Raw genomic sequence first — 21033 nt, 5'->3', positions numbered from 1 at the left:
AACCCACCCAATCTCGACTCCCATTACCCCCACATGTGATTCTGCCCCAGAACTGAGTTTTCTATTGACTAAGGTCCCTGACAGAGTAACCTAGCTTCACTCTAGTTTCCCACACATGAAACAGAATGTTAGGGATTATTGTAAGGATGAAACGAAAACATCCCATAAGCAATACATACTACAGCGTGCTATTCACTTTTACCGTTGAGAGTACATGTGGTTAAGACCTCTTGCCCCAGGCTCTATCCTCTCAACAGGTGCTCCCCACCCCCAGCATGGCTTTCCTTCTAACCAGACTAATGCTGCCCCGAGTCATTCAGGAATTCAATCTGAACTCCTGGTGACACAAAAATTATGTAGAAATGGAAACCAAAGCAGTGTCTTCTGTTGTCTAATAAGGAAAATGCTAAACAAAAGCAAAAACAAAAAACCATTTAACACCAAGTTCTCTTCCAAAAGAGCCAAACATACAACACTGTTATTAATAAGCAAAACCTCTTAGGGTTAAAAGTGTAATTTTATTTAGATGTTACTTGTACATAATCTATAGTAAGATATACAAACAGATAAAAATTGTTTAACAGTTTTTTTTAATACCACTTTAAATTCAATTTACAACAGCATTGGTAATACTGCAAGATGACAGATACTATGATTTATAAAACAAAAATTACTTGCTACTCTGGCTGATACATTCCCACTAGTCTTTAATGGATTAAAATGTATCATGTATTTTAATTGCAAATTATTATAAAACTTTTACAGCCTAGCCACTTGGTGCTCAGAAAACATTTTGATGTTCTAAAAATTTACTGAGGTGAAAATGTTAACTTTTGAGTAGTATCCTTAGTAAAGAAAAACATCAGTGTAGCCAAGCTTACGGTCTGGGGTTGACAGTGCAAACTCGCCTTGTGCTCCACCGTCTCCTGTGTGCACAGCCATCAGGGACTGGGCAACCTTCCCATCCCTTCCCTAGGGCTACGCTATGAGAAAAAAGCTTAGGAGACATTAAACTAAAACAAACATGGAGAAATAATACAAGGGACAATTTAAAATTACCTTACAATTTATAACTGTAATTTATAACATAAAGTTTGTAGACATGAAATGTGCTTTTGAATGTTTCTTCTCCATTTGTTTTGGTCAATAGTTTTTGAAAATGAAATTGAAAATTCAAATCTTCTCTTTATTCTTTTCATGGAATACCATATTAGAAAAGATCTGGATTTAAATTTCACAATAAGTTGAATTTGCTGGAAAAATACTCTAAAAATAATCTAAATTGGATTTCAGTCATTTTCCATTCTTTTAAAGGTTATGGTACACAACAGGGCAAACGCTTTTTCACAAGTCATAAGACTGAGTTGAAAATAACTTGTTGATTCAACTACAGGAAGACAACTAATAATTAACAGGCTCATGAATATTTATGAATAAAGTGCCACTAATTTCATTGTAACAAGATATAAATAGAATAAATCCTGACATGGATAGTAGCTTCTGTGTTCTCTCCAGCCTGAGAACAGAGGGGCCATAAAAAACAAAGAAGCATTTACCAAATGGGAGTTCCAGACCCACACGAGGAACTCCTAATACAAAAGGAACAAGAAAGCCAAGTCAGTCAGACTTTGAAAGCCACTGAAGTCCTAAGAATAATGCCAGTGTAGTAGGCCCTTTTTAACACCAACAACAACAACAACAACAAAGAGAACTTAGAAATTGAGAAGTTCATTAATAACTGTTACTTATACTCAAGGAATTTACAGTGACAGCCTAGTGGTGACCAGCTCTGGGAAAAGACGCTGAAGAGACCGCTCCCAGCGCCTGGGACAGAGGAGAGAAGACACGCCAGGGAAGCAGCCTTGGAAAGGGGATGCAGACATGAGGCTTTTCAGGGCTTCAGATGTACATGACTGAACCCAATGGACAGGCTCTGTGCAGTCACTGCCCGCAAGCTCAACAGGTATCCACGCGAGACACACGCCGAGGGGATTTCGGGGCTGGCTGACTTGCTCAGATGCATTAACTAAAACCCCCGTCACCATCCTGGTGACATTCCTACCGTCACCTCAAACAGCTCTGCTTTTAGCTCCAGATTCTTCCCTTCCCATCATAACTAAGTAACTAACCACAATGCATATGAAATGCTGTTAAGAAGGTTAAAGTCCTTAGTAAGTCAAGGGTCTTAGCATCTTTTTGAAGTCGCATCTATAATCAAAGCCTGGAGCACCTGTTTATTCAACACAAACAGCTATCTTTCATCCAGAATTACAAAACACAGAAGCTCTCATTCTTGAGTTTCCCCGTGGGTCCCTGGTATTGCCACGTGGGAACAGCAGGAAGGGCGGAGGCGAGGGCGTGGCGCTGTGTGTGCTACAGCAGCAGGGCTGATCAAGGGAATCTCAGGAGGTGCTTTTTATCATTTAATGTGCCAACAACAGGAGAGAGGAGAACCGTGTGCTTCTAGGACAGGGTGAAGGCCCTCCTCACGGGAGTGATCCCTAATCTGGCTCCAGCACCGTGAAAGGTGAATAGCTGTCAGTATCTACTTTCACCTAAACCTAAGCTTTTAAAATTCCGACCAAGTGGCGAAAGGTGCCATCCAAAGCGCTGTCTGTTGCTCGCTGAGGAGCTCAGAACTCCTGCAGCTCACTAAGGACATAGCTGTCAGGAAATTAAAGGAGCGGGGATCCTTTGCAGCCCAGGCCCTGTGCCGCAGCTCTGCCCAGCTCAGCAGTGTAGCTCCCAGAGTCATGGACTGCTTGCATCTGTTCTGGCCAGCTAGTGCCCACACTGGAGAGGCTGGCAAGTATCTTGAGTGTCATCCCCAATGGCCCCAGGAAGGAAAAAGGACTCTGTTCTTCACTTTCATTACTGCTGAGCTGCTGAACTCTCTTGCAAAACCATCAACAGGCATTTACTAAGCAAATGCCCACAGGGAACCCAGCCTGAAAAGGGCCCTTCCAATTTCATATTTGACAGGCGTGAGCAGAGGCAATGAAATTATTCAGCAGAGCATTCAGATTCACTTAGAGGCTACCAAGCCAAGAAACTGAAAGCAGAAACCTTGGATTCTCCCTATTTGTTGAACCTTTCCCTCTAAAACCAACTTCTTCAGAAACACATCCTTTAAAAAAAGGAAAGGAAACCTCAAAGTGGTGAAACAATATCACTTACTGGTTGGAAGACATCACCCTGACATAGTCATTAGTCTTGCAGAGACCTAACACCAGGCAGCTTTACAAACACACAGCAAGTCTGCAGAGTTATACTGATCAGTAAGAGTAAACCCAAACTGCACGAAATACTCCCATGGTCAAGAGGAAAGCAGATGCTGTTTTCGGGACAATGCGATAGTGACAGCCTGTTTCCCCACGTGTAGCACAATTTGCTATGTTCAGTGGCACTTAAGTATTACACAGTAAATACTGAAAAGACCCAGAATTTTTGGATGTGCAGAAGCAATATCACATTATTTATACAAAAGGTGCTATGCTACGGGATTAGAATACCACTATTTGGGTGTAGAGACCACTTAAACTCTTCAACACGCTCCCACATGCGGCCTCGGCGCCGGCCTCCGCTCAGTCGGACCAGTCATTCTCGTCGAACTCTGAGTCGTCATCAGAGTCGCTGTACTCCACGGCGATGCGCCGAGACAGGATGGTGGCCACGTCGTTCCCCACAGGCTCCCGCTTGGCCTCCTGCTCCCGCTGCTCCTGCACCTTTTTCAGCTGAATTCCTGCAGACACAACCCGTGGTTCAGAATCACATCCTTTTGCCAGCTCCAAATTAAAGATTAACAAACAAATATGTCTATTGGACTTTTTTTTTCCTGCTGACACTAAGGATAGAAGTTTTGGAAATTTGAGGGGAGAAAAGCTCAGGGAATATTAAAAGTTTCATGAGCAAAAACATACACATTCAAAGTAAGAAGACTTTTTGTAACAAACAAACGTGCTAAAATATTAAAAATTCATAATTTCAGTGTACATGAACACCATTAGAGAAAATTCTGGAGCTGCACCATCCCAGACAGCAGCCACTAGCCACATACAGCCTTCTAAGCATGAACTGCCATGTGGCTAGTGGCTATTCTGGGACGCTGCAGGCTGGAACATTTCTATCATCACAGGACATCTACTAGGCAGCACTCTACGCTACTCACTCTCAGCTAACCCGAGAAGTAACTGAGAAACCTTTATTTCAACAATTACTGTGGAAATGAACATAAAATACCATCATCTACTTTCTAGCTTAGTAACGAAGTAAGATATTTGATGATTTAATGTTTACCCCCCCCCCCCTTTTTTTTTTTTTTTTTTGAGACAGGGTCTCACTCTGTGACCCAGGCTGGAGTGCAGTGTTACGATCACGGCTCACTGCAGCCTCGACCTCCTGGGCTCAAGCAATCCTCCCACCTCAGCCTCCTGAGCAGCTGGAACCACAGGCGCACGCCACCATGCACAGCTAAATTTTGTATTTTCTTTTTTGTAGAGATAGAGTCTTGCAATGTTGCCCAAGCTGGTATCCATTCATTTTTTAACTGTTTTGAAATAATTTCAGATTTACAGAACAGCTATGAGACCAGCAGAAAAACATTCCCATATACTTGGATTCCCCAAATGCTAACATCTGACCACATTTATTTCCCAGTCTTCCCCTATCATCTTTACACAGAAAGACACGGACACTTTTCTCTGGACCATTTGAGAGTGAACAGCATATAATGTCCCTTTACCCCTAAAATGTTCATGTGTTACCAACCCTTGCCTGCCCAAAAAATCAAAATCACAAAATTCGTTTGGATACAATACTACCACCTATCTTACAAATATTATTCAAATTTTGCAAAAAGACCCAATCTAATTGCAAATGGAAAAGATTATCCCCTGGTTCAGAATCCAGTGGAAATTACCTGTGACAATGGTGTCAAGTTTTGTTCATGGCCTTTAATCTGGACAGTTCTTCACAGTCTTTGTGTTTTACAACCTTCTCATTTTTGAAGAATATAGGCAGCTAGTCTGCAGAATGTCTCTCCATTTGGGTGTATCAGATGTTTCCTCAAGATCAGATACAGGTTATGTATCCACTCTTGGTAGACAGGGCTTATAAGGTGTTAAAAAAAAAGAGGCAAATCTAACACTGTCCTACAATGACCCCAAATTTGATATTCATGAGCTAATATACCTCTAGAAATTTTTTTATCTTGACAAAATAAAAGTGTGTCAATGATGTCCAGGTATTCAGAGGACCCTGGTGTCTCTAGAGGGGTGCGTGGGCCCCACTGCGGGCCTGGTTCCTGGGCACACAAGAAAAACGCAGAGGCCGCAGCATCACAGCTCCTCTGAAGGACATCCCTGATGCTGAGCTGGCGGACTGCAGCCAGGCTCCTTGCTCAGTCACTTCCAGATGAGATGACTAAACTGTGACCAAGTCTGTGAGGCTCCCCACAGGCGAGAAGCTCTTGGATATTCCCGTAACATGTCAGTGACTCTCGACCAAACTGGGTTGGGACCTGGCTAAGAATCCATGGTGTGGACTAGAGGTTGCCAGGGGCTCTCTGGGCAGCCCAAGACAGGCGAAGGCAGACTCTCCACCCCAGTCCACCTGAGATGCTCTGTCTCCATGTGTTTCGTGGTCAGGGGGTCAGTGCGGAACTCTCATCTGACAAAAGGGTTATGCTGTTCAATATTACAGATGCTGAAAAACCACTGGCTTAGGACATCAGGCAAATACAACCAGTCCAGGACAAACTCTTCTTTTTAAGGAAATCGTTAATATGAGCTCACTTTCTTTCATTTATACTTTTCCCCTTAGAGTAGAATGCAGAGATCCAAGTAATTAATTGATCACTTCAGTTATCGCGTTTCTGGTTTCTAGGTAAGTAAAGACTTCCTAATTTCAATCTTTTTTTTTTTTTTTTTTTTTTTGAGATGGGTCTCGCTCTGTTGCCCAGGCTGGAGTGCAGGGGTGTGACCACGGCTCACTGAAGCCTTGACCTCCCACACTCAAGCAACCCTCCCACCTCAGCCTCCTGAGTAGCTGGGACTACAGGCGCAGGCCAACATGCCCAGCTAATGTTTTTGAATTTCTTGTAGGCCCAGGTTTTTGCCATATTGTCCAGGCTGCTCTCAAACTCCTGAGCTCAACCAATCCGCCTGCCTTGGCCTCCCAAAGTGCTGGGATTACAGGCATGAGCCCACCACACCGGGCCATTTCTCAATTCTTCATCACAATTTGTTTACCTTACAGTGGACAAAAACACATCTACTATTCAAAAACACAAAACAAAAGAAAACAAAAAAATCAAGTAAGACCCCTTTAATTCTATTTTAAAAAACACAGTGAGTAGTCATTTGAAGACAAGGAGGCTGTAGCTGGCTGGAGACACGAGGAAACTTCCTGCTGAAAGGCAGGCTGTGTGTCTGGGGCTCCACTTACCCATTCGAATAGCAGCGAGGAGGTCGCTTCGAGCATCACTGATTGGTGGCTGTGCTGGCTCTTGCCGCTTCGCCTCAGCTACTGGGGGGCCATGCATTGGGGAGGATGAAAGAGAAGACCCGGGGCCAGGAGGGCCTGGCGGGGGAGGTGGCGGGCCCGGGGGTGGCGGGGCTGTGACCAGGAGCCCAGTGGAGGGTGGGTGAGGAGGAGCCGCATGCGTGGAGCCGGCTGATGCGGGGAACGGGGGCTGCATGGGCATCTGGAGAGGGCTGACGAAGGCAGTTTGTGCTGAGGGAATCACAGGAGGAGGTGGTGGAGGAGGTGGTCCTGATGGGTTGTAATACTCAATTATCGGCGCTGGGAGCATCCTGAGAGAGATACGAGGCACACAGTCACCAAGGGAACAAGAGAGGGTCACGTCCTGTGAGCTCTCAGACGCCTAACAGAGCCATCCTCAGACACAACACGTATTGTCACCTGAACTTCAATCATGGCAGGATGCGAACATGCACACCTTGGGTCAGTTATCGTCACAGTTTGACATTATTCATTATGACAGAAGTCAAGACCTGCTACTGAAATGTACCAAAAGGAGTAACACTCAAAAAGTGCAGCACTTCCTGAAGAAAGGTAGAACCAGGCAGCTGACTGCAGAGGCCAGGGCAGCAGCGCAGCGAAGCCTTCACACTGGGGATCTCGAGGCGGTAGCTCACAAACTTGTCTTTGAAGGGTCCTAAGGTCAACCAGATTGGGAGCTTTCTACATTCTCTAGCCCACCCCTGTGGAAATGCCCCACGCCTGCAGTGCCCAGGTATGTATCAAAAGCTTCGGAAAGTCACACAGCCAAGAAATCTGCTGAATTCTATTCAGCCAAGAGTCTTCCAAACTAACTGGACCATGGGCCCTCCCCTGGCCTGACACAGCCCCAAGCCACTCTGGGGACCTGACTTGGCATGCGTGGCCAGGGAGGGCACTTCTGAGAGCAGGACCGTCATTCAGACAGGGGTGCGCAGACACGTGTTCGCAGTGGACGCCGACTCACAGTAACTTTCCTGGGCACCAACTCTGAGGAGCGAAGTCTTTAAGGACTAGGGCAAAGCCAAAAAAAGAGAGGTGGGTGCCTAAATTGATAAAGGCCTGAACATGAAGGTCCCTGAATTCTACTTGTCAGGAAACAGGAGGGCCTGGGGCAGAATGATGTCTGGGTGGTCAGAGGTCATGAAAGGAGATTTTGGTCAAGCCTGAGAAGTGAGGCACAGGAGCTGCGCGGTGTGGTCTTCTCATCTGTGAAAACAGTTCTCTGTGGCCACCCAGGATGCGCCCAGAAACTTGAGGGTTTGGGACAGGTTCACAAAATCAGCACTTAATACCCTTTATCAATACCTTGGCTTAGAGAGTCACTCAAACACCCAGAGTGTGTGTGAGGGAACACGCATACGTGCACAGTGTGGCTTGAGACTCGGCTGTAAGTCTGAGCTTACATTGCACCTGCTTTATTTCACACAGAATGTTAGAGCTGCTAGTATCTACATTCAGTCATCCTTGACTCTATCCTGGCCTCTAAAATAACAGAGTTAAAATTCTCCTACCACATACAGCAAGATTCAAATGCAAGGCCAGTAGGGATTAGGGTGCAAGGCACGCTGAGTTACCCGTAGTCTGCTGGAGCCATCGGTGCAGAGGCCTGGGACCCCTCTGGGGCCTGAGGGGGAGGCGGGGGCGGCGGCTGCTGAGGTCTGTTGAGGGCCATGTGCCTCGCCGAGGCAGATGGGGGCCGGTATTCATGCTCCGCAGCCTGGCTTGCAGGCCCATGTGGTGGCGCGTCACCAGCTGCATAGGAAGGGGTCACCGGCTGGGGGTGCAGAGAATGGTTGGGAGTAGCCGGGTAGGAGTAATCCGTAACATCCGACGCATGTGACCTGGCATTTGAAAACAAGAGGTGGGGGAAATTTAAATTAAGTTAAAAATTGTCGGCTAACAGGCATATGGATATATTTGAATAATAACATTGCTAATACACAAAAATCATCGACATTAATTTGCTTTACTATCAACTAGGTCTAGCCCCGTGGGAGATTCCAAGCAACAACATAATGATTATAAGTCAGCAGCAAGCCCCAGTGTTACATGGATTCAGATTCACAGCTTTGAAGTGAATAAGTCACACAGACTGGCAAGCAGGAAACAGCAGAGCCTCCTTTTCACAGGATTTCAGCACACGTTTTCTCTAAGGAAGAAGGCTACGAGAGAAACCATTCCGTTTAGAAACCGGATATAAGGCAGAAGATTTTGGTGGCAATGAAACTGACAGCATATCATTAGAAAATATAAAATGGCAGGTGAACTGGATAAATATTAACAGTAAGAACAGGAAAAGAAATCGAGAATACAGTATAGTGAATCACATTTTTCTGAAACAGAAGAAGTGTATGTAACGAAAAGGCAAGAAAGCAATGCGGTGCACTATGGAAAGGCCTTCTTTCTGTAATTTTCTTTGCACATACGCTGGGTGTGAAACTCCGAAAGGAATGGGATCTTGGATTAGTGGAGCAGAGCTGAGCGAGGCATGGGGTGCAGGGATGGGACTCTGGCTAAGCCCTCAGGAGGAGAGGAAGGACCCAAGTGTGGCAGCCTAGCAGCGCCGTGGGCGTTAGTAAGACAGTCACATGCTCCTGGCTCAGGTTACGGGACAGGTGGCCGGGAGGGGCTGTACATCCTCTCATGGCGGCGGAAGCAGGGGCAGCCTGAGTCTGGGAACCCAAAGAAAGCAAAACAACAAACCCGCCGGGCACTCTGTCCTCTGTGGTGCTCCCTGCCTGCTCCAGTTTCCTTGCGTCACTCATAAACTCAATGCCCATTTTCCTTCTCTCCCACTCTTCTTTTCTTGTTCTGACTTTTCTCACATTTACTTGCTGGTTTCTGTTAGGATTCAGCTTGTGTTTCTCTCTCTGAAGGAAATACCAAACACACATCGGGGTGCTGAGGGAGCAGGGAAGAAGATGCACGCTGCATTTCCACCTTCGGATTCCAGTCAGTAGCTTTTCTTAACTGGGGCACAGTGTAGCAGAGAAAAACCTTCTAAATGAGAAGAGACAGCTTCTTTTCCCTTTCCCTTCCTTAATTGAAGTGTAACAACTAATAACTACTCATTATTTTCTTCCCTAATTGCAGTATGAATTCTGGATTATGGTTCACTTCTGATTATGTCTTTTGAACTAGGTGAGCTGCCAGTAAATGACTTAAAAATGTATTTAATGGGGGGAGGACCTGACCTGTATTTAGATTTAGCATATTTAAAAAACGTAAATACCTATATCCCTTGGAGACACTGATGATGTGTGCTTGACTCTGCACCTGACTACGAGTCACTGGCTTACAGTGCAACCTTTTAAAGGAAACAGTCCTCCAGCCAAATCTGGACAGCTTCTGATGAGATGAGGGCAGGAAACCATACTGTGGCATAACTGGGAGAGCTATCCCTGTCAAGGAGCCTTGCAACACAGGGTAGAAAGCAAGCAAGGAAAAGGGGCTAACCAGGTGGAGGCAGAGGTGAAGGAAGACACAATAAATATCTGAAGTAGAAACCAGAGATTTCTACAGGGTAGAACCCTGATGAAGGGTGCCCATCAGGAAGACGGGGGCTGGGGGAAGAGAGGACTGGTCAGTTCAAGAGAGAAGGACCATACAAAAGGGATGCACCAGCAAGCAGGAGGAGAACGGAGGAGCAGGCAGCTGCTGGAGATAAGCCCCACTCCCAGTAGGGAGGCAGAAACCAGCTGCAGACGCATGGCCAAGGTGGAGGGAGTGGAGATCCCGAGGCCTCATGATGGTCAGTGATCACCTATTACAGAAAAGAGGACTGGGAGGGCCAGAGGCGACACTGACACGGGAGGAAGAGGACTGGGAGGGCCAGAGACGGTGGGAGGACGGCCAGAAGGGCCGGAGATGACACCGACATGGGAGGAGGAGGAAGAGGCCAGGAGGGCCAGAGACAACACCGACATGGGAGGAGGAGGGCCGGGAAGGCCAGAGACGACACCACACAGGAGGAAGGAGGCACAGCAGTAGAGACTCAGTGTGAAGAGGCCAATACATCCCCCAGGGTTTTTTGGGTAGACAGGCGGGCAGAGTCAGAGATCTGCACCAGGGCCTGAAACTGGATGAGAAAAAATAAGGACAGTGGGGCATGGAGGTGTGCGACTCCCTGAGTGGCAGTGACAGAGAGCTGGTCATGCGGCAGGCAAGCACTTTCCAGCGCTCATCTTAAATTCATGCTCAGGAACAAGTCATTCCTAACGATCTAGAGAGAGAGCAAAAATGTCAGATGGGTTACAGTATATTACTTATATAACGGCATCTACACACCACGAAACCTGGTATTCAAATTGCCCTCAGTATCTTGGATGCACTCCGATGAGCAGATACAACCATTAAAAATCACGTTTCTAAATAACACCTAAAACATGGGATATAATTTTTAAAAGTCAAAAGAAAGAAAATATGGCATGACTCCAATTTTGTAAAAGAAAAAAGAAACACATATATAGAAAAAGACTAAAGACCCCTAAAATGCATACAACGGTTTCTTCGGATGGTGAGACTATAGATCATATTTCATTTTAATTTCTTCCTGTAACTTCCAGATATAATAAGCATGTGTTACTTTATAATAAAAAACTGACATTGTAGTAAAAAAAATTAAAAATTTCTAAATTAAGGGTTATAATCCAAATACAATGATGAGTTATAATCTATTCCTCTGATAGTAAATAAGGTGTGCAAATAGTGAGAAGCCATGGGAAATAGTAGGAGACAACAAAAGGAATTCTGAAGAAATAAAACTGACAACCAGATTTACTGTTTGAAAATTAAGAGAAATGCAGATGTACATAAGCAACATAAATACAAAGGCAGACTATATCTGAATAACCATCCATTTTATACCCAGCATGGAATAATCTTAGATGCTAGAAGGAATATCATTCAACTGAGAGATTTTTAAAAATCCATCATTTTCCCATATGCATCTATTTTTGAAAAGTCTATATAGGATAAAAACAAAGTATACGTTTTGCATGAGTAAACAATCATAGCTAAATTATTTAGAAAAAACAAAAAAGCAGACTGGTCTCATGGGAGCTATTAAGTTCATACGTTCCTCCCCACCCAAAGAACTATGAGCAGAACTATGTTGCAATTCTTACTTTCTATAGAAATAAACTCACACTAAAATTCAAACGAGGCTAAAACTCGGTTAAAGGTCCAATAATTCTCTAACATTTAACAAATAACAGTTTGTACAGAAAAACTACCCAGAACTTGCCTCACATCCTCCCAATGACTTACAGACCTTCTGGGGTGGGAACATTGAAGGCATGTAATATGTTAAGAGTTTGTGCTAAACGCTGAGTTTTACAAAGGTAGAAAAAGAGAAAAAGGACACAGATATAACCCAAAGTCCAGGTTGCTGCTGTTTTGAAACATTCTTGATCACATATTGTAAGAATTCTCTATTCAAATTTTTAAATGCCAGTGAGGGTTTATGCAAATGGAAGACTACAACTTTACAAAAGCAGAAACAGAAAATTGAATCAAACATTAAAATTGACTAGTCATTTCCTGTTGTTCAATGAATGCCTTTGGTGACAAGTGTGACTTAATGACCACATCATTCACGCCTGCAAGAAATATTTTTATTTAATTGCTAATAAATTTTAAAGTAAACGCCAACAGAATTCTTCTCCTGAAATTAGAATATATAAGTTATCTCAAGTAAGAAGTAAATCTCTCTTTTGTTCATTTTTTCAAAGGGTTACTAAAGGGAACAATGAAGGTACTCCTTAGTTACTTTACCACCTACCAATCATTTTTAGATACCAAGTGACAAAGGAAATTCAACACTCCATGCTAAGAGAAAGGATTAAATGATTATTAAAGTAAAAACTTAAGTCATAAGTAGTTACCCCAAATTCAGAATCAGTGTTAAAACACTACATCTAGATGAACTCAACAATACATTTTAAGTCAGAGAGGTTTTCTAAAATCAAAAGAACCCAATGTAAAATAACACTGTCTTCAAGTATTATTTCGAAATCAAAATACAGATAAATAAGTTTTAAGGAAAATCTTAAGGCATCATGGGCCATATAAACCCCGAAGCTACTGGTGCATTTCAAATGAAAATAAAACCAGGTAGTACCCAGTGGCCCAAGCATCGGGGCTGAGGGAGCAGCGACACACACACACCTAGTATCTGGGGACAGGGATCCCTCGGAAGACGCTCCGTGGTACACACTCTGAGACAACCTGTTGTCGGGTCTAAGCTCTTTGTCATATGCCATCATATTCCACTCCTGGCGCCTGTTTCTGGCTTTTCTAACCTTTTTCACCTCACGGGTGGTGCCATCTATACGCTTTTGCTCCTGATGTCCAGGAAAGGAAAGAGAGCATGCCAAGACAGAAGGGAAAGGAAAACAGCTGGTTAAATGCAGTTATAATGCACAAGACCCATGCCTGATGAACAGACAAGACATATTCGCATTTCGATTACCCTAATGTTACAGAAACTCTAAAGCAGCAGGTACTCCTCTTACCCAACAGAACCGACAAAACAGAATCAACAAAAAGCTACCCTGCTACAACCGTAGGAGCTGCTTGCCATTGTTTTCATTAAAGTAAAAAACTTTCACTTGAATAGGCTTGTAACTTGTTTTAAACCTAAACAAGGTCTTTCCGATCTATATTATACAGGTGAACGACCTGGAAACACCACACAGAGAAATTATTTCCCGCCACCACACAATGTTGACTGACTTCTTAACATACAATTATCTTTCAAAGAAAATAATTCAAAACATTCTGTTCCCAATTTCTAAAAGATTACGGAGTAAGTGAATCCTGTACACAGTTTAACACAAAACTAAGGAAGATAAAAACTTACCTGCCCATAAAACAAGTCATTCTTCCTCTAGCCCTACTTGGCCAGAAAATGTTTCATTCAACAAATACTTAGTTTTTACACAGGTGCTTCTTGAAAGGTGAGAAGTTATTTCTATGTGTGCCTGTAAGTTTTTCCTGCCTCCTTCATAAAATTTTATGATCTTTAAGGATGAGAATCATGTGTCTTTACTTCCCACATTTCCCTCTTGTCCTATGGTATCTCAACATACTGTTTTTATACAGAATACACAATGCATGCTGGCTAAATGATCAAATCCACAGCCAGGCAGCAAGCATGAACTTCTAGTGCTATGCCCAAGGTACTGCACCAGGCACTGACAACACAAATGGCAAACACACACACACACACACACACACACACGGCATCTGCCCTTATGGAGCCTGCAGTCCATAAGAGGACACGAATAAATGTATTATGAAAGTAAATGTATTAATTTTTACAAATATATTTTTATGTTTAAGAGTGTGTGTGTGTGTGTGTGTGTGTGTGTGTGTGTGTGTGTGTGTCTAGTCTGGAAGTCAGGGAGGCATCCTGGAATGACTGAGGGTATTCAAAGTGTATTTAAAGTGGCATCAATTCTGCAGAGGAGTATGGGTCAGATGTATGCCAAGCGGAGAGGACAGACTGTGCCAGGACTCTGGGGAGGAGGATGGCACTGCACTCAGAGAAATAAAAGAAGGCAAATGGTACACTGGGGTGAATGGCCCAAGATCTGAAAGGCAGGAAGACCTTGGAGGCCTTTATCCCAACAGCAATGGGAACCCATGAAAGAACGAGAAGGGAAGGCTGACATGCTGAGAAGGCACTGGAGAAGATCTTTCTGTGTTGCGGAAAACAGATTAAAAGAGGGAAGATAGGGACGCAAGTGAGAAAGCTACTAAGTGGGTACAGGGTAAAAGAACGGCAGGTGGTCCAAGGGTGTGGTGAAGACAGAAAACTGGACCATTTTCAGAGGCATCCAGGAGGCTTTAGTCATGGATCCACAGAGGATGTGAACATGAAATTCACAGAAGATACAGAAATGGTTAATAAGCATATGAGAAGACGTAACACAGATTCAATCTTTCATCAAAACGAAAGTAATATCCAGGACTGGAGAAGACCTGGTAAGAACATAAACTAGTTCTTCAGTCTTTTAAAGATTAGGGGCAATATAATTCTATCTTTCAAAATTTAAAATTCACATTCTCTTCAATAAGAGCAATTCAACTTCTAGAAATTTATCCTGAAGAATTATCTGCACCTAAGTACAGGGATAACCACTTCAGTATTGTAAAAGCAACAGTAATGGGTAATTTATGAAGCATTTATATTTCAGAATACTACACAACTATTAAAAAGGATGAAGTACATTTTAAATAATGTCAGTGTGTGTAAGTCATACGTAGTATAACTATGTATACACAAATACTTTGTAAAATGTTTATGCATACATTTATGACTGCTAAAAGGTCTTAAAAGATGCACACCAAGCTGTTAACCGTGGCTAGGTACTCTCAGGGAAGGGAGTACTATTTGAACATTTTACAACCAGCATGTATTGGGTGTGTACTTTGAAAAACCGAAGGAAAAAAGTGAGGGAGGGAGATTTCAATGTGATTCCAATATGCATCCTGATTAAGAACCATTGTATTAAAAATAATGAATAACTATTCCCCTTACTTTTCAAAAGATGTATGCTGACAAATGCAGGGATGAAGTGTTATGATATCTGCAACTTTCTTCACCATGGTTCAGTCTCCAAATCTACCTATCAACATGCACACAGGACCCACAAGCGCATGCGAACCAAACATGAAAGAATATGAACAGTGATGAATCCAGGCTCCAGTTACACTGGCCTACATTAAAATCCTTAGAATCTGCCAAACCAGTTCCTCCCCCAGGATGATCTCAGGCACTGCTACCTAGAAGCCTCCTCAATGTGGAAGCACGCCACCTCATCTGCTCCCCACCGCTCCAGCCTCCCCGTAGCACCCTCCCATTGTTGAGCTAACTTCTGCTCCCCTCCCGTGGATCCCAGCCTGCATGACGCCTCCTGAGAGAGGTCTTCCTCGACCCCTCACTGTGTGTACACAGTCACGCCACAGGTCATCTCCCTCAGAGTGCTCTGTACTTTTCTTTCACCACACTTACCAACAGTGTCATTACATGTTTAAAGCTTCATACTTGTCTAATGAGGTTTTTAATGTTTTTAAAGCATCAAACTAAAGGAAACAAAGTTCAAAAATGTGGGTTTTTTAATCCTCATGTTTTCTAAACTAATTTTTCCTTCAGATTTGTCAACTGCAAACTGAACGTGATTTGGGTTTCTGAAATCCTGGGGAATAAAGAATATCTTGCCTCATTTTCTATTTCCATAGGAAGCGGACCTATATGAACATTTTGAAACTTCTCTCCCTCTTTCCCCATTTCCGAGGCTGCATGATTATTTAAGGCCTGTGTCCCTCATTATACTGTCCTCTCCATGAGGGTGGTAATCCTGTTTTTCTCTGCCACTGTTTATCCAGCATTTAGAAGGCATTCAACATCAAGTCATTATATAAGTGAACGAAAGAAATTCTTACCAGAATTTTATGTGTTTGAGGAAGGTAGAATGAGACAAAACAGCCCAGGATATAATAAGTGATTTTAAAGACACAATATTCATACATAAAAATTGTTTCCCCTTCAAGAAGAGTGACAAAAAATTAAACAGTTTTGCCAAAAGCATCATTGAGAAAGGAAACCTAGAAGGCCTTTTTTAAAAAGCAGGCACATTTTAAAGGCAGGTAAGCCCCAGCATTCTTTCCCTGTAACTATAAAAAAGCATGAGGATTAAGACAAATATGCTTTTTAAATATTTGTTCCTTTTCCACTCAAAAGATTGGTATCTTTCTTTTTTCTTCACTTGAATGCTCTGTAAAACCTAGCAACTTTTCCAAGATATATCCCAATTAAATCTCCCAAAGCCATGAGCACAAGAAGACTGTGTGAATGACCAAGTCCTTTGCATCCCCCTTTCCCGGAACCAGTCATGGTGTCTTACAACAGCAGTCTGCAAACTGTTCTCAGTTAAATGCTGTTTTCAATTTTCAGATTCTCCTCCACACCAAACTGTCACTCCTACTGGGCCAACACCCTCAGTGCCTCAAAACCCTAAGGCTATCAGCTCACAAAATGCTAAGCATTTCTCCTAACTAAAGTGCTCTAATCTGTCAAGCAAACTGGATGGTCATTTTTAAATATAGCTGACGTATAAAAATATTTAAAAAATACTTGTCCTTAGAGAATTATTCCACTCAGTGGCCGAAGTCTAATTTCTGGGTCCTAAAGGAACAATTTTCAAAACACAAATCCCTTTACCTTAGTAGCGTGGACTTCTCCTTTGATGACTGCTTGCAATGCAGGTATTTCTCAACCTTCAGACTTGCAAGTCTCTTCCTACCCCTACCCCTTAAAGGGAAGTTCCTTTTCAGTAAATCCTATCCCCTGAATGTGCAAACCACATATGCCTCTCAATGCCATGTGAACATCTCACCAAGATTTTAATTACAGCTAGAAGGCAACCCAACAATTAAAAATGTTAAAAAGACACAAGCACATCATTGTATCTGATTTGGAATACTGACTGCTTTACAAAAATTTGAGAAAGCAGGAGAGAAGTTACTAAAACATGGTAGCAAAACTAAGTTCAGGAACTACTTTTGTTAAAGCAAAGCAAGTGCTGGGGAACAAATCAGTATTTACTGAAAAATAGTATTACTGCGTTAGACTGAATTGTCAGGATCTTTCATGAGAAATGCAACCTCTAAAAAAACTTCAGCACTATATCCAGTATCTCAACCGCTTAAATAATTTTCTATTTCTAAACAAGAATCTCCTTTTAAACACTGATATGCACATTTCCCATACTGAAAGTATTTACCTTCTGACGCCTTTTCTCTTTCCTTTTGTCTTCTGTGTCCTGTAGCATTTTTTCTTTCCAGAGGTCAAAGAAATAGGAAGGATCAGTATAGAACTTCAGCCCATCCTTCTTGTCATCTCTACAAATCAATGTATTGTAAGTCAGGGAAGAAAAGACTGTTAGAGACTTTTATATGCAGGTTAATGTTGATTTGAACTCATGGGATTATAACGTCTACATGGGGCACTTAAACTATCCTACACATATTAAGTCTTTAAGTTTCCTTATTTGAAAAAATGTGAAAACATAAAACAGCAACCTATTGTAGAATAACCTGTTGTAGGTTAAAAGTACTCTTGCAAATTTAGAATCGAGTATACAAAATTGCTCAGAAAAAAAAAAAATCACAACATGGCTCATATTCAGCAATTTATAACACCTCAATTACTTCAGGAAATTTTTTGCTTATTCCCACATGGGACTACACACAGAGACGGATGGATTCTTAGAAAGCACACATTCACTTCCACACTGGAGCTTCAACATTGTTAGGATTAAAAAGTAGTAAGTACTCTATCCCTTTTTCTCAAGAAAGTTTGCCCAACATCTGTAAGTTCAATTAGGAAAGAAGCAAAATGTTTATGTGCATAAATGTGAGGAAAAACAGGGACGACCTATGTATTTTCAAACTGGAAGTAACCTACACAGAAGCTTTATTCACCTGTAGCCATTTCATTTTAAAGCACTGTCACAGCAATTACTGTGGTCTGAAGAATATTTTAAGTCTTCATATAAGTAGCTCATTTATCATAAAACCAAAGATGCAGCTAGCAGAGGTCCAAAGCTGTCATGTAAATCAACAGTCATGATCAAAACCATCATGATACAAAGTAAACACTGTCTTCTAGTAATGCTTCTGAAGACTACCTTCAAAGGAGGCAGAACATTTTATATTATTTCATATCAGTATTTCAATGAGTCATCCAGGAACACAGGGGAAGCAAAATCAGTTAAATGAGCACAGGAGAGTTGATGCCCAAACAGTCAAAGAAGGCTAATTGTTCAGAAGAAAGCAAAGGTCTGTCATGAAAGCCCCCGCTATGCCATCTCCTGTTAAGTGTCTTACCATCAAATACCAAGGCCTGGGTGCCTATGGGGCTATTCTAGGCGCTATGTCTGAAAATCACTGAAGAGCCAGTGCAACGCACACTACACCTTAACCTTTGACTGTTAATGTCCTTCCTTTCTTTTCCTAGTTTCTTAATTGACAGGCAACCTGCATGATAGAGATTACATTAATAACATCATTGTGAGAAAGATAATTTGTTTCCCTAAGATACCAAGGCCTTGAATATAGGTAGAGGTCTAGAAAAAGCTGCAAAATTTAAGACGTATAAGATGTGCATTTCTTTTTCTAAAAATGGAGCCAGTACCTTAATGAAGGCGGGAACTCACTTAAGTAAGCAAATGTTAACCTTGACAAGAATATAAACAGATATGTTCTTTTTTATTATTACACTTTAAGTTCTGGGATACATGTGTAGAAAATGCAGGTTTGTTACACAGGTATACATGTGCCATGGTGGTTTGCTGCACCCATCAACCCATCATCCACATCAGCTATTTCTCCTAATGCTATCCCTCCCCCTTGCCCCCACCCCTCAACAGGTCCAGTGTGTGATGTTCCCCTCCCTGTGCCCTTATGTTCTCTCTGTTCAACTCCCACTTATGAGTAAGAACATGTGGTGTTTTTCTGTTCCTGTGTTAGTTTGCTGCGAATGATGGTTTCCAGCTTCATCCATGTCCCTACAAAGGACATGACCTCATTCTCTTTTATGGCTGCATAGTATTCCATGGTGTATATGTGCCACATTTGCTTTATCCAGTCTAACGTTGACAGGCATTTGAGTTGGTTGCAAGTATGTCCTATTGTGAATAGTGCTGCAGTAAACATACGTGTGCATGTGTCTTTACAGAAGAATGCTTTATAATATTATGGTTATATACCCAGTAATGGGATCACTGGGTCAAATGGTATTTCTAGTTCTAGATCCTTGAGGAATCACCACACTGTCTTACACAATGGTTGAACTAATTTACACTCCCACCAACAGTGTAAAAGCGTTCCTATGTCTCCACATCCTCTCCAGCATCTGTTGTTTCCTATAGCTTCTAAACACTTAATTTTTCGGTCACTTAGGCTGGGCACAGTGGCTTATTCCTGTGATCCCAGCACTTTGGGGAGGCCGAGGCGGGTGGATCACCTGAGGTCAGTAGTTTGAGACCAGCCTGACCAACATGGTGAAACTCCATTTCTACTAAAAATACAAAAATTAGCCAGGCTTGGTGGCACATGCCTGTAATCCCAGGTACTTGGGAGGCTGAGGCAGAAGAATCGCTTGAAGTTGGGAGGTGGCGGTTGTAGTGAGCTGAGCTCACACCATTGCACTCCTGCCTGGACAACAAAAGTGAAGCAAAACTATGTCCCCAAAAAAATCTTTTTTTTCAGTCGCTTTGTACTTCTTATATTAAGACAATATTGTCACAGTGCCATATTTAAGTTCAAATGTGAAAGTCTGTATGTTATATACCCCAAATATTGCTATATTAATGAAAAAGCAAATGTGTGCTGGCACCGCGATCCTTAAACACACTATTAAAAAGTCAAAGATACTCGGGAGGCTGAGGCAGGAGAATCGCTTAAACCCAGGAGGCAGAGGTTGCAGTGAGCTGAGATCGCGCCACTGCACTCCAGCCTGGGTGACAGAGCGAGACTCCGTCTCAAAAAAGAAAAAAAAGTCAAAGATATGCTTTATTTTCCATAAGACTGAATACACACACACACACACACACACACACACACACGTGAAAGTCAAATCAGTCTTCATGCAATTAAAAACTGTAACTCACTACAAATATTTTATCATGATCTAGATTAATCCATGTAAGTGGTTCACTGGGTTACCCAATCTTTTTTCCGTTGGAACAGAATTTCCGGTGAGGTTTCTCAGTAACAGCGGGCAGGAGCTTTCAGGAGCCTACATGTCATATTGTGTTTGAGGCTTCAGTGCTAAGTAAAAATGCAACTGCCCCAGGAAAACGCCCGCTGAATAAATGCAAAGCCATAAATTAAAACGTTAGGATTATAATGTTACATTCACACATATCCTTCATCTTTTTAAATAAGTGTGCTAAAACCTCCAGAGAAGTCTACTTTTTCCCTAACAAGGCGTGGCATCTTTCTCCTCTGCCATCACCTTCCATGTGGCCTGTTTTTCTGAGAGCCTCCCTTGTCTGTGCAGAAAGAAAGTGATGTAGTTTGAACTGCACTTTCCTAGCACAGCTGCAACAGGGTGGCTCCAAACATCTCCCTGTGGACAGTGAGAAGGGACAGGAATTCGGACCAAGATGTACTCCCTGAGACGGGCCAAAGGGTCCCTATGGGGAGGACTGCTGAGAGGGCAGTAAATGGAAGTGGAGAACTCGCAGGCTCCTGGAAGGCCCTCACAGGAGAATCACCAGAGAGTTGGCCTGAGGCTGTGAGGATCACTGGCCACCACAGTCTGTGCTTGTCAGAGGCCAAAGGTTGAGCTCCACAGGAGGCCACAGAGGTGGGGAGAGGACACGGCATACCACAAGGGACGGAGAGACAGTGTTTGAAAGAGGGATGTGGGACAGGAGGCGACAGCAGGTATGGGAAGAAAGTGCTGAGCTGGGAGAAGGCAGGAGGGGTGTTTAGAGA

General features: G+C 42.8%; 1 protein-coding gene across 5 annotated transcripts in view; it reads right to left on the bottom strand.

The window, feature by feature from the left end:
* Positions 1-498: 498 nt before the first annotated feature.
* WASF3 (WASP family member 3) overlaps positions 499-21033 on the bottom strand; it is a 134867-nt gene continuing 114332 nt past the window's right edge. For 4 of the 5 annotated variants that reach the window (XM_010375090.2, XM_030922328.1, XM_030922326.1 and 1 more), the window contains 5 exons: positions 17313-17430; positions 12691-12866; positions 8097-8363; positions 6445-6812; positions 499-3742 (listed from right to left, as the gene is read on the bottom strand). In XM_010375090.2, the coding sequence (XP_010373392.1) occupies positions 3585-3742; positions 6445-6812; positions 8097-8363; positions 12691-12866; positions 17313-17430 (1087 nt within the window). In that variant the 3' untranslated portion in view covers positions 499-3584. Of the gene's footprint in view, positions 3743-6444; positions 6813-8096; positions 8364-9225; positions 9393-12690; positions 12867-17312; positions 17431-21033 lie in introns of all 5 variants that reach the window. The other variant, XM_010375088.2, reaches the window with a different exon arrangement.

The sequence above is a fragment of the Rhinopithecus roxellana genome, chromosome 18 (assembly GCF_007565055.1).
Source record: "Rhinopithecus roxellana isolate Shanxi Qingling chromosome 18, ASM756505v1, whole genome shotgun sequence".
NCBI classification, from domain to species: domain Eukaryota; kingdom Metazoa; phylum Chordata; class Mammalia; order Primates; family Cercopithecidae; genus Rhinopithecus; species Rhinopithecus roxellana.
The sequence above is the reverse complement of the archived record's forward strand: the minus strand, read 5'-3'. Positions and strand labels throughout refer to the sequence as shown.